Source organism: Chrysemys picta, chromosome 2 (genome assembly GCF_011386835.1).
Source record: "Chrysemys picta bellii isolate R12L10 chromosome 2, ASM1138683v2, whole genome shotgun sequence".
NCBI classification, from domain to species: Eukaryota; Metazoa; Chordata; order Testudines; family Emydidae; genus Chrysemys; species Chrysemys picta.
Window position 1 is genome coordinate 1,982,702 of NC_088792.1, and position 13,271 is coordinate 1,995,972.

Genomic DNA, 13,271 nt, shown 5'->3' on the forward strand with positions numbered 1-13,271 from the left:
GACCAAAGCCCGGGGGGGGGGGGGGACACGCGCACGCGCCACCGGACCAGAGCAGCCAGGCAGCCCCCGGGGGCCACGCCTCCCTAGAGCAACCCACAGTCCCAGCGGCAGCCCACGCGGGGACTTGTCTGTTTCTCACCCAACGCCACAGGCAGCGCGCGCACGCACGCACGCACTCAGACCCCCCCCACCACAAACTCCGCGGTGGAATTGTCCGCATTTGGGAAAACCACCGGGGTCAGTGCCCCCCGCAACCCAATGGATAAGCCTCACCCTGGGAAACCCCCTCCCCTCCCTATCATGGTATCTTCCCCAGCAGGTAAGTATGAATGGGCCAGCCGCCGTCCGCCCTCGCTCGCCCCTTACTTTCAACCCACGGGGGGGCCCGCCGCGCCCAGCCCACACCGGCCCCCAATGCCGCGAGCTGCCCCGACGTGGCCCCGGGGCCCCATCCTTCTTCACGCCGACCCCCAGGGGCCAAATTCGGGCCCCGCTCAGCAGCCCGCTCCCCCTCCCATAATGCTCTGCTCGCACAGAAATCTGCATACGTGCTCACGCGGCTCCGCCCTTTCGGTCGTGCCCCTCCCCCTGCCTGGCCAGCCCCAGCTCTGCCAGCTCCAGCCCCCGGTGCCCTGGCCGAAGTGCCGCCCGGTGCCCGCCGGCGGGCGGGTGGGCAAAGCCGTCACTGAGTGTCGCTGCAGTTTCTGGAGCGGGAGCTGTGTTGGTCTGTTAGTTTGTACCCGGTTTCCGAGGCGTCACTGCGCCAGGCGGTGCCGGGTGCCCTGGTGTGAAAAAGGCCGACTCCTGGTTGCACTTTGCTACTCGAACGGCTCCCGAGAGCCAACGCTTCTGCTGGGCAAAGAAAAGCAAAAGCGGCGCTTCGAAGCTCCCTGTTCCCACGCTTAGCGCTCGAGGTGGCAGTGCCGCGGTTTGCCAGCAAGGGGCTAGGTTGTCTTCCCCTCGCTGTCGGGTTTCCCGTGCGTTTGGTATTCGTGATTTGCTAGCCAAGGCCAGGCTTGCATAACCTAGAAAATACAGTTCAGATTTCCATGTTTCACTTTTTTCATGCCTGAGTTCAGTCCAAAGGAAGGCGTCAGAATAACTAATCCCCATGTTTCCTGTGTTAATACTGAATGGCACAAAAAGGGCATATTCCTGCTGGCCTAGCCGGTTATTCTAGATGACCTTAGGCAGCAGGGCTCATTAACAATTGATTCTTTCACCCCCATGATTTCCTGTAAGAGGCCAGAGTGGGTCAGACCTAGCCCAGTGGAGTGCACAGAACAGGACAATCTGGAGTGATCCATCCTCGTCTTCCACGCCTGGTCTCTGTGTAGTCAGAGCTTTAGGGCTTGCATCACGGACCCACTTCACTAATACCTCTTGATGGACCTAGTCTCTATTAACTCATCTCATTCTCTGTGGAAGCCAGTTATACGTTTCGCCCTCACAACATACCATGGCAGGGAGTTCTGCACGGTCATTTCGTCAGGTGGCCCCCCCCACACACACCCCTTTACCTGTATGGTGGGAAAAGGTAACTAACACTTCGCTCTTCACTTTAGCCACATCATTCATGGGTTTATGGACCTCTCTCATCATGCTTCTCAACCTTTTTTTTACCAGGGGCCCCTAAAATTAAATACACAGCCCTGCAGATCCCCAACCAGAGGTGAAGGGGGGGCACACTGGCTCACCTGCTCCCCCCCACCCCGCTAATGTAGCAGGGCAGAGCAGAGGCGTGTCTCTTTGGCTAGCTGCTGCCTGCTCGTGGAGTCAGGGGCTGTGATGGCAGGGGCAGATCTCTCTTCTGCAATGATACTGCCATTTTTTGTTGTGCCCCTCTCCCCCCGCAAACCAGGCAGGCAGGCTTGGTGGCCTGCTGAGGTGAGCGGAGGTGGGTCAAGCCCAGGGTTCTTTTGGCAGACGCCCAGTGGAGAACCGGTGCTGTATCGTATCCCTCCTTAGGGCTGGTGTCATACTTTGGAAGCCTGCTCTTTACCCCTTTCCATTGTAAGGGACCCGTGTGGGGAAGAGTGGGGCGGGGGGGCCAGCAGGTGCTGTTTGGAGGCGGGCGCTGCAGCGCGTGGACTGGTCAAGCTGGGTTAGTGGCATGGGAGTGTGACGAAGTGAGAATGTTCATAATGTTTTCTCTGAGTGCTGTGTGGGTGCCTCAGTTTCCCCTCTGCATTTCTCCAGTGTCTAGGGGTGTGATTGTTGCAGAGCCCTAGGAGGCCAGTGCGATGGTGTCTGCACAGAGAATGGGCCGGCATTCTGTCTCCTGGCAACTGATGGCCTGGGCCTCTCCTCTGCAAGGTGCCAACTGAAGGTGTTGGAGAACAAAGAGATCAGGTGACCTCCTGGCCTAGGAAAGAGACAAAGGTGAGAGGAGGGGGCTGGAGAGGTTTCAGTTTGGAGCTGGCGGGGAAAATGGAGGGGAGCCCAGAAGGGGCTCTGGCCTCCCTGCCCCTCCCCCCAGACGGACCTAACTGAGGGCATCCTGTTGTCTGTGCCTGCAAGACCTGTCTTGGACTGTGTTCCTGTCGTCTAAATAAACCTTCTGCTTTACTGGCTGGCTGAGAGTCATGGTGAATCGCAGGAAGCCGGGGGTGCAGGGCCTTGTGTCCCCCCCACACTCCGTGACAGGGAGGCTGCAAACTGCCCCAGCCCCACTGGCCAGGAACCCCCGTGCAGTGGCAATACCCAGCCGCCCCAGTCGCTGCCAGGGGGAGGGGCTGTGGCGAAGGGGGAATTTTCTGCAATAGCTTCATGATGCTGATGCGTGCCTCAGTTTACCTCTGTGCTTCACACTGCTGCCCAGTGGGTGCAGCCGGTGCCATGCTGCTCTTGGGCAGAGCGGGAGACATGAGCTGTGCGTGGTACCTAGCAGCAGTGGCATGGATGGGGCGTTCAAGGGGGGGCTGAACCAACCCATAGCAATGGAGGAGCCAGAAAAAAATAATGGGGCCCCCACGGCTGGCCCATTGCCCCGGCACCACAGGCTGCTGCAGCAGGTGACACATGCAGCCCAGCCTGGCATGGCAGGAGTGGCGGCGTTTGGAGACTCGGTCGCTCTCTCCTGGACCTGACGGAGCCAGAGCCGACGTTCCAGACCAGCGGGGCTGGGCCAGGACGGCCCAGGTCTGAGCCCTCCCATCCCAGTGCAGCAGTAACGACGTCCTGAGGCCAGGGCCAGGCGCCTAACAAACCCAGCACGGATTTGCAAAGGCTGCTGGGGTCAGTGCAGATACTGACTGACGGGAGCGCTGTGCCCAGCAGGGCCCAACATGGCCTCCCGCAGGCCACGGGCTGGGCTGGACTCGCTGCAGGGCGTCATGGAGAGACGAGGATCACCGGAGTCACAGAGAGAGAGACAGGGATCGTGGGGGGCTGCGGAGGGAGACGGGGATCGCGGGGGGTCGCGGAGAGAGAGACGGGGATCGTGGGGGGCCGTGGAGGGAGACGGGGATTGGGGATCACGGGGGGCCACGGAGAGAGAGAGACAGGAATCACTGGAGCCACAGAGAGAGAGAGAAACGGGGATTGCTAAGGCCCAGTCTTGGCGACATGGAGGCCACAGCCCTGCCCCTGTGGTGCTGAGGTCCCGGGGCCCAGCCCACTCCCAAGGGACTGGTTACAGGCTGGGCCCAGACAAGCTGCTGTGAGTCCGTGACAGGGAAATCAGCCTGGCCGGGTCTGTCCTGTGGGCACATCGGTAATACTGGCTCTGGCAGCGCATCGTGGCCAGCCCTGTGGCCTGGGGTTATGGCCCCGTTCTTGTGCGCATCTCCCCAGCAGGGGCCCGGTTCTCCCCACGGGCCGAGCCAGCCCCGGCAGCAGGCTGCAGCGCCAGGGAGGAAAGTTCCTCTAACCCCATTAGCCGCCCCACAGAGCTGGGGGCGCATCAGCCCCACCGCTGGCGAAATGAGAATGAACCCAGGCCGAGCTCAGCCCAGACGAGCGTGGGGCCGTGTCGTGGGCCGTGCTACGGGTGAGACTCAGAGCTCCGGACCATGCCCAGCGCCTGCCGAGGATTGTGGGCTGTGGCGGGCCCCAGACGAGCGTGGGGCCGTGTCGGGGGCCGTGCTATGGGTGAGACTCAGAGCTCCGGACCACGCCCAGCGCCTGCCGAGGATTGTGGGCTGTGGCGGGCCCCAGACGAGTGTGGGGCCGTGTCGGGGGCCATGCTACGGGTGCGACTCAGAGCTCCGGACCACGCCCAACAGCCCCCTTTAGGCGGGGGGAGCAGAAACACCCCCACACACACACTGCAACAGCTGGAGGCGTCGCCTTGGGACCCAGCTCTGTTCACTTTATTACTGAGCTACAGTGGGACAAGCCCGGCGGGCAGCGTGGGGGGGACTGGGGAGCCTGCAGCAGGGACGCACGCTGCCATCTCGCTGTCCTTGCCACGCCTTGGCCGCCGGCACAGCGCGGGGGCCCCAGTGCAGACACCGTCCCGCCCGGGCCACGGGCCATCAGCGCTCGGAAAAGTCCCCACCTGGCGAAGAGGAGAGAAAACCCAGTTAGGGAAGGGGCTGTTCAGAGAAGGCGAGTCCCTGCCCAGGACAGGGCGAAGGCTGGTAATGCCCCGCACGTGGCATACTCATTTGCTCCTGCGCCAGGCACGGAGAGGCAGAGAGGGTGTGGCTGTGCGTGTGATCCCAGGGCCGTGAGGTGCGGTGGGGTGATGCTGGGACCCCAGGGCACCGCTGGGGTACAGTGCGTGTGATCCCAGGGCCGTGCGGTGCGGTGGGGTGATGCAGGGACCCCGGGGCACCGCTGGGGTGCAGTGCGTGTGATCCCAGGGCCGTGCCGTGCGGCGGGGTGATGCAGGGACCCCGGGGCACCGCTGGGGTACAGTGCGTGTGATCCCAGGGCCGTGCCGTGCGGTGATGCTGGGACCCCAGGGCGTGTGATCCCAGGGCCGTGCCATGCGGTGGGGTGATGCTGGGAACCCGGGGCACCACTGGGATGTGGCTGTGTGTGCTGATATCCAGGGCAGTGCCGTGCGGTGGGGTGATGCTGGGACCCTGGGGCACCGCTGGGATGTGGCTGTGTGTGCTGATAGCCAGGGCCGTGCTGTGCAGTGGGGTGATGCTGATATCCAGGGCCGTGCCGTACGGTGGGGTGATGCTGGGACCCTGGGGCACCGCTGGGATGGGCTGTGTGTGCTGATACCCAGGGCTGTGCCGTGCAGTGAGGTGATGCTGATAGCCAGGGCCGTGCCGTGCAGTGGGGTGATGCAGGGACACACAGGGTCACCCCCTGGCAGTGGGTTCTGGGACCCCTGGCGCAGGAGGCAGCGGGAGACCTAGGAACAGGAGCTCTGCTGCCCCAGTGCTACCAGACCAGCTCTGCCGCTAGCCCAGTCCCTGCCCCATGCCCAGCTGGGCCCTGAGCCCAGTCCCAGGCTGTGCTGACACCTCCATTTGTGCTCTCGGAGTCTCCCCCCGCCCCGCCCCATGTGCTCCAAGGCCCGGCCCCTGGCGCCTGCTCCAGCCCACGTCCCAGGGCCAGGTCAGCTGCACACCCGCTGCCCAGTTCAGCGGAGAGTGCAGAGCGAGTGCCCTGTGCCCGGCCGGGCCAGGCGCGGGGCCCCCAGAGCAGCACGTGCGCTCGCTCCACTCACTCTGGCAGGGACTGCATTCGCAGCTGTGGATGACGGGCAGCACCACCGGCTCCACCTCCCCGTCCTCGCACGGCAGGCTCAGGATGCGCACGGGGCTCACGGGGTCCAGGTGGTAGCTGCAGCACTCGCACAGCGTCTGCAGGTACGGCTCCTGCGGGAGAAGGGCGCAGCTGGGCGGCGTGGGCTCAAGGGGAGTTCTGCGGCCAGCGGGGGACAGACAGGGAAAGGGTCCCGGACCGGGCTAATGGGGGGCTGTGGGACATGAACTGCTGGCGGGCGAGGAGAGCCCGGTCACGGAGACCCAGCTGCGTGTTAGATCCTGTTATGCTGGCTACCACCATGCAGGTCTTTGATCTACCTGGTTAAAGCCAATGGGTGGGCTAAGCCCACTTCTTCCTGGCTTAATGGAAGGAGCAATTAAACCCCTTTTATGTGTGATAGGTGGAAACACCAGAAGCCACCATGCAGGGCAACAGACCTTATGGCAAAGCCTGGTGAGAAGTTAAACCATATGGGCTGAAGAGTTCCCTGCCTGCAAACAGAAGGGCAGGGGAAGGTCTGAAGAGCTGTGGGTGTGAGGGAGAGGGGAAGCCAGCAAACAGCAGGAGGAACAGTGGTGCACGCGGCCCGCAGAGGGAGCAGAGACAGAGCTCTTTGGGCACAGAGCTCGCTAGGGGGCAGGTTTGGGGATTTCGCAGCCAGGAACCTGCCTGTTGCTTATTCCTACTGTGCTCAAGGAAAAAGGCCTTTGTACATTCGCTGTAAATAAACCGGCTGCACCAGTGGCTAGACCTCATTTGTATCACGCATTTCTCCTAATGCACCCGGCCGCGGGGTCAGCAGAAGACGATCTGCCATTTTCGGTGTTGAAAAGGGCCGTTGGGGCTGCCCCGTCTTGGCCGATCCCCGTTTCCGATCCCTTTTCGTAATGGACAGAGGTGCCGGTGCACAGGGCTTGGGGCAAAGGGAATCAGAGGCCGGTGGCAGCGTCACGGCTCCGTCTGAAAGGAGCTCCCAGCCCCCCTCCATCGCTCTGCGTGGGAGAAAGGCTGCGGCGAGGCCAGATCACAGCCCTGTGCGGGTCTCTAGAGTCAGGAACCCGCGGCATGCCGGGTGGCGGGCCCAACTCGGCTGGGCCCGGGCCGCTGGCGATGTGCTCGGCCCACGGGCAGCACGGCTCCCACAATCCTGGCCTGGGCCCCTCGTGCCCGTCGCTGGCCGGGCGCCAGCTCTCACTCACCTCGGAGATGACGTTGGTGCGGGAGGCGCAGCGCCCGCTGCAGTAGCTGACCTCCACGCCGTGCAGGGCGCAGCGCCCCTTGGTGATGTTCCGCACCTCGGTGTAGCGTTGGCATGCGGACAACGGCTCCTCTGCAAAGGAGCGAGCGGAGTCACACCAGCCCCCGAGCCCTCCCACGCCAAAGGATCCCTCCCAGCACCAGCATGCAGCCTCCTCTGGGGTGGCCCCCGGCAGCTGGCTAACAGCCCAGCGCAACAACCAGCTCAGGGCAGTAGCCCCAGCACAGTCCTGAGGGGACGTGGGGGCCGACTGGGCCAGGATGCCAGGGCTAACGGGACGGCACCTGTGGGCCTGAAGAATCAGGGTGAACGTCAGGGCTACAGTGTGATGCCTCCCCTGAAAAACGGCACCTCCAGCAACACAGCGCCCCTAGGGCCAGGCAGGGGCACCGGGGTCAGCACCGACCGAGGGGAGAGCGCCCCTAGTGCCCCCCTGCACACAGCGCCCCTAGGGCCAGGCAGGGGCACCGGGGTCAGCACCGACCGAGGGGAGAGCGCCCCCTAGTGCCCCCCTGCACACAGCGCCCCTAGGGCCAGGCAGGAGCACCGGGGTCAGCACCGACCGAGGGGAGAGCGCCCCCTAGTGCCCCCCTGCACACAGCGCCCCTAGGGCCAGGCAGGGGCACGGGGTCAGCACCGACCGAGGGGAGAGCGCCCCTAGTGCCCCCCTGCACACAGCGCCCCTAGGGCCAGGCAGGGGCACCGGGGTCAGCACCGACCGAGGGGAGAGCGCCCCCTAGTGCCCCCCTGCACACAGCGCCCCTAGGGCCAGGCAGGGGCACCGGGGTCAGCACCGACCGAGGGGAGAGCGCCCCCTAGTGCCCCCCCTGGACACAGCGCCCCTAGGGCCAGGCAGGGGCACCGGGGTCAGCACCGACCGAGGGGAGAGCGCCCCCTAGTGCCCCCCTGCACACAGCGCCCCTAGGGCCAGGCAGGAGCACCAGGGTCAGCACCGACCGAGGGGAGAGCGCCCCTAGTGCCCCCCTGCACACAGCGCCCCTAGGGCCAGGCAGGGCACCGGGGTCAGCACCGACCGAGGGGAGAGCGCCCCCTAGTGCCCCCTCTGCACACAGTGCCCCTAGGGCCAGGCAGGGCACCGGGGTCAGCACTGACCGAGGGGAGAGCGCCCCCTAGTGCCCCCCTGCACACAGCGCCCCTAGGGCCAGGCAGGGGCACCGGGGTCAGCACCGACCGAGGGGAGAGCGCCCCCCTAGTGCCCCCCCGGACACAGCGCCCCAGGGCCAGGCAGGGGTCAGCATCGACCGAGGGGAGAGCCCCCCTGTGACAAAGTGGGACTGTTCTTAATGGTTCCTCTGAATACTGTGTGGGTGCCTCAGTTTCCCCTATGCAGTTCTTAAGTCTCCAGTGTGCATAAATGGCCGACACTCTGTATCCTGGCAACAAATGGCCGGGGACCTTCCCCCCTGCCAGGGGATAGCTAAAGGTGAACAAAGAGGTCAGGTGACCTCCTGGCCCGGGAAAGAGACAAAGGCCAGAAAGGAGGGGCTGGAGGGGGTTTCAGTTTGGAGCTGGCTGGGGACGGGGAGTGAGGGCAGACGTGGGTGTCTGGCTCACTGCCCCCCAGAATGGACCCGGCCGAGGGGTCCCGTTTGCTGGACCTACAAGCTCTGTGTTAGACCGTGTTCCTGTCATCTAATAAACCTGTTTTACTGGCTGGCTGAGAGTCACGTCTGACTGCGAAGTGGGGGGTGCGGGACCCTCTGGCTTCCCCAGGACCCCGCCTGGGCGGACTCGCTGTGGGAAGCGCACGGAGGGGCATATGCTGAATGCTCCAAGGAGAGACCCAGGAGGTGAAGCCGTGTGAGCTTCTTGCCCTGAGGACACTCTGCTCCGAGGGAGAGGAGACTCCCCAGAGTCCTGACTGGCTTTGTGGGGAGCAGTTCCAGAGCATCGCCCGGGGACTCCGTGACAGCCCCTGCACACAGCGCCCCTAGGGCCACCCCAGATACTCCCAGTGCGAAGAGGGCCCCGGCGGCTCCCAGCCATGGGTGACTCCGTACCGAATGATTCTCTCCGGCACACGGGGCAGCAGCTGCCGGGCTCCTGCACCTTCACTTCCCCCTGGGGAGAGAGCGAGTGTGAGTGACAGGCAGGGCAGGCCTGGTGCTCGCTGGCGCAGGACAGCTCACCCCACGGCCAGGCCAGGGCCCGGCCGACAGCTTGTCACCAGTCTCCACGGCCGGGGGTGGCTCCGGCTGTGTCCCTGGGCCGGCCTGCAGCGTCCCCAGGGTAGGACCCGGCCCGGGGCCATCCGGCCTGGGCTCAGAGTCGCTCTTCACTGAGCTGAGTCCGGCTTGGGAGGGATCTCCCAGCGCTGGGTCCTCTGAGCCCCCCGCCAGCTCCTTCTGCTGGGCCCCAGGGGCTGCTGGGAGAGGCCGGGGGAGGAGGACCAGGGCTTGTCCCTGTGCCCAGTCCCAGGCAGGGGGTGCACAGGCTGGTCTGGTTGGGAGGGGGAGCGCGAGGCTGTGGGTGGGCAGGTGCCCGTGGGCGCCCAGGGGCATCGCGGCTCTGCCTGGGGGACGGGAGCAGACGTGCGGCCAGCCCTAGGTGGCTCCGCAGCAGCAGCAGGAACGACGGGCCGGGCCGAGCCGAGCCGAGCCGAGCGGAGCCGGGCCAGGCCGAGCCGAGCGGAGCTGAGCTGAGCTGGGCCCGGCCGAACCGAGTCAGGCTGGGCCGTACCTCGAGGCAGAAGAGAGGGGGGCAGCCAGCCGTGCACGCGGCCCTCCCGTTCAGGCAGCGGCAGCTCTCACAGGCCTCCTGCCACTCAGCTCCGGGCTGCAGGGAGAGAGAAGAAACGTTGGAGCCAGCAGGGCCGTGCGGGACGGACCCCGGGCTCTGGCTGCGCTGACTCAGTGGGGCTGCCATGGGGCTCCGGCTCCCCCAACCCAGCGGGACCCCGTGGGGCAGACCCCGGGCTCTGGCGGCCCCGCCCCAGCGGGACCCCATGGGGCAGACCCCGGGATCCGTTGCACAGAGCTGGGTGCGCTGCCCAGGGGAGGCTGCTGCCCCGAGCTCTACGTGCAGGAGCCCCGAGGCCGTTCCCACAGCAGCGTCTCCGGCAGGACAGGGCAGGACCAGGCAGTGCAGGGCACCCGCAGCTCAGCATCCCTGGGCCTGGCCGCACGGCAGGTCTCCCTGGTCCGTCCCGTGCCATGGACTGGGGCTGGAGCCGCAGCCCCTGCACACTCACCGGGCGCAGCTGGCCCCCGTGCTCACACTCGCAGTGGGCGGCGGTGACACAGTGCCCACTGCTGTTCCGGTACCGCCCGGCCTCGCACACGCAGCCTGGCGCGGCCCCCACGCTGCAGTCGGGCCGGGGCTCCTCGTAGATCTGCTGGCAGGTTCGCTCGCAGGGCGCCGTGGGGCCGGGGCCGCGCCAACGCTCCCCTGTGGGGCAGGCTGCAGCAGCAGAGACATGTCAGGCTAAAGGCCCCCAAACCCACCCTCCCCGGAGCAGAGCGATGGGCCCCCCTCGCCGGGCATGCCCCCTTCCCTGCCTGCTGCACAAGGGCAGAGCCATGGGCCTCGCCACCCCCGTCCCTGCCACCCTGACGCTAGCGAGGGGGGAAGCCCCGGTGAGCAGCCAGTGGGCACAGCCTTGCTGCAGCCACTGGGGGGCCCAGGAGGGCGGCTCCCCTGCACCCCCCATAGCATAATGCCCAGCAGCACACGGGGACCCTGCTCAACCAGCCACCCACCCCCACACCGCGGGGCTCACCGCAGTCGGGCAGGGAGCAGGGCGTCCGGCGCGTCGGGGGGCCCAGGCACTCGGCCCCGGCGTACAGGCGCTGCTGCAGCTGGTGCCGCTGGGAGATCCGCACGCCCGGCCCACACGTCACTGAGCACGCGGACCAGGCTGACCACGCGGACCAGAGGCAGTCCACTGTGGGGAGAATGGGGGTAGGGGGAGTCAGGGCCGAACCCACGACAGTGGGGGGGGAGGGGTTCAGTACTGAGCCCATGGGGGGGTCAGAGCTGAGCCCCGACATTCTGTGGGGGGGTCAGCACCAACCCCAGGGCATTTGGAGGCTGAGATGTGGGTGCTTGTCTGTTGCCACTTTCCCCATGCTCGGAGGAGCTGGGCTGCCACCCCCGGTCCTCACCGCGTGGGCTCCATGGGTGCTGCAGGAGCAGAGACCTTCCGCCCCACAGCACCTGCCCCCCGGAGCAAGCTCCTTGCACTGCCAGCGCTGCCTCCCAGTGACCACCCCCTGCCAGGCTCAGCTGGGCCACCTCGCCGCCAGGGGGCAGTGGGATGCCTGCAGGCCGGGAGTGGGGTGGGTGGGGCCCGGCCGGGGGTCTCTTACCGTTGCAGTCCTGCTGGGAGCAGCTGAAGGTGCCTCTGCGACAGACACTGCAAACAGAGCGAGGGCCTGAGACGGGAGCTGGCTCCTGGCTGCCGCGCCAGACGTGCCCATCCCAGGCACCAAGCCCTGCACCCCCAGCTCAGCCCCAGCCGTCATCCCCCCACACAGCTGGGGAGGAAGCTGAGGCATGGAGAGGAAGGGGCCTGACAGCCCCCACCCAGCAGGTCAGTGGCAGAGCCAGGGATGGAACCCAGGAGTCCTGGCTCCCAGCCCCGCCTGCTCTATCCCACTAGACGCTGCTCCCCTCCCAGAGCCGGGATAGAACCCAGGAGTCCTGGCTCCCAGCCCCCTGCTCTATCCCACTAGATGCTGCTTCCCTCCCAGAGCTGGGATAGAACCCAGGAGTCCTGGCTCCCAGCCCCCCGTGCTCTATCCCACTAGACGCTGCTCCCCTCCCAGAGCTGGGAGAGAACCCAGGAGTCCTGGCTCCCAGCCCCCTGCTCTATCCCACTAGATGCTGCTTCCCTCCCAGAGCCGGGAGCGAACCCAGGAGTCCTGGCTCCCAGCCCCCCCTGCTCTATCCCACTAGACGCTGCTCCCCTCTCAGAGCCGGGATAGAACCCAGGAGTCCTGGCTCCCAGCCCCCTGCTCTATCCCACTAGACGCTGCTCCCCTCCCAGAGCCGGGATAGAACCCAGGAGTCCTGGCTCCCAGCCCCCTGCTCTATCCCACTAGATGCTGCTTCCCTCCCAGAGCCGGGATAGAACCCAGGAGTCCTGGCTCCCAGCCCCCCCTGCTCTATCCCACTAGACGCTGCTCCCCTCCCAGAGCCGGGAGAGAACCCAGGAGTCCTGGCTCCCAGCCCCCCCCGCTCTATCCCACTAGACCTTGCTCCCCTCCCAGAGCTGGGAGAGAACCCAGGTGTGACGTTATTGACATAAACTGGGACCATATAGATCATTGTTGCAACCAAGGTCCTGTAGTGGCACCCAAATCTTGTATAAAGGGGGTCAAATGAGGTGTCTAAGACAAGGTTTTACTGGTTATGATTATGCTGTCTAGATGTGTGTATCAGTTTTGTAGTTGAAGTTATGAATATTGGCTCTATACTGTCTGTATGGCAAACTTATGCTATGCCTCTGGGTGACATCCCAGACAAGCTGAGATTAGCTCTGCCTAGCCTGCTTGATGGCCCATTAAGGACCATCAGCTATACAATGGACCCATTGAGAGAACGCAAATATGCCTTGTGACTCAGAAAAGTATGCAGGGACTGGCCCATGTGACTCCAGACTCCATTTTGCTGTAATTTTCCGCAGTAAGAACAAAGAGGTGATCTTACACCTGGAAAAGACTATATAAGGCTGATGCCTCATCTCCATCTTGTCTTCAATCCTGCTTCTTACCTCTGGAGGGACTTTGCTACAAGCTGAAGCTCTGAACAAAGGACTGAGGACCCATCCCAGCTGGGGATGTTCCAGAGACTTGATTTGAACCTGCAGTTTATTCCATCGCTGCTGCAAGCCTGAACCAAGAACTTTGCCATTACTGTATGTAATTGATTCCATTTAACCAATTCTAACTCTCATCTCTATCTTTTTCCTTTTATGAATAAACCTTTCGATTTTAGATTCTAAAGGATTGGCAACAGCTTGATTTGTGGGTAAGATCAGAGTTGTATATTGACCTGGGTCTGGGGCTTGGTCCTTTGGGATCAGGAGAACCTTTTTCTTTTACTGGGGTATTGGTTTTCATAACCATTTGTCCCCATAACGAGTGGCACTGGTGGTAATACTGGGTAACTGGAGTTTCTAAGGAGATTGCTGGTGAGACTTGCGGTTAGCCAGGGGGTGAGACCGAAGTCCTCCTAGTCTGGCTGGTTTGGTTTGCCTTAGAGGTGGAAAAACCCCAGCCTTGGGCTGTAACTGCCCTATTTGAGCAATTTGTCCTGAGTTGGCGCTCACAGTTGGGTTCCGCCAGAACCGCATTGTCACACCAGGAGTCCTGGCTCC

At 64.3% G+C, this 13,271-nt stretch overlaps 1 protein-coding gene across 1 annotated transcript in view; it reads right to left on the reverse strand.

Moving 5' to 3' along the window:
• Window positions 1-4,173: 4,173 nt before the first annotated feature.
• The window catches only part of LOC101930988 (SCO-spondin), a 121,619-nt gene continuing 112,521 nt past the window's right edge, over window positions 4,174-13,271 (reverse strand). Inside the window, 8 exon segments of the mRNA XM_065582380.1 lie at window positions 4,174-4,501; window positions 5,633-5,783; window positions 6,873-7,003; window positions 8,953-9,013; window positions 9,632-9,727; window positions 10,143-10,351; window positions 10,671-10,835; window positions 11,260-11,306. Of these exon segments, the coding sequence (XP_065438452.1) occupies window positions 4,479-4,501; window positions 5,633-5,783; window positions 6,873-7,003; window positions 8,953-9,013; window positions 9,632-9,727; window positions 10,143-10,351; window positions 10,671-10,835; window positions 11,260-11,306 (883 nt within the window). The 3' untranslated portion in view covers window positions 4,174-4,478.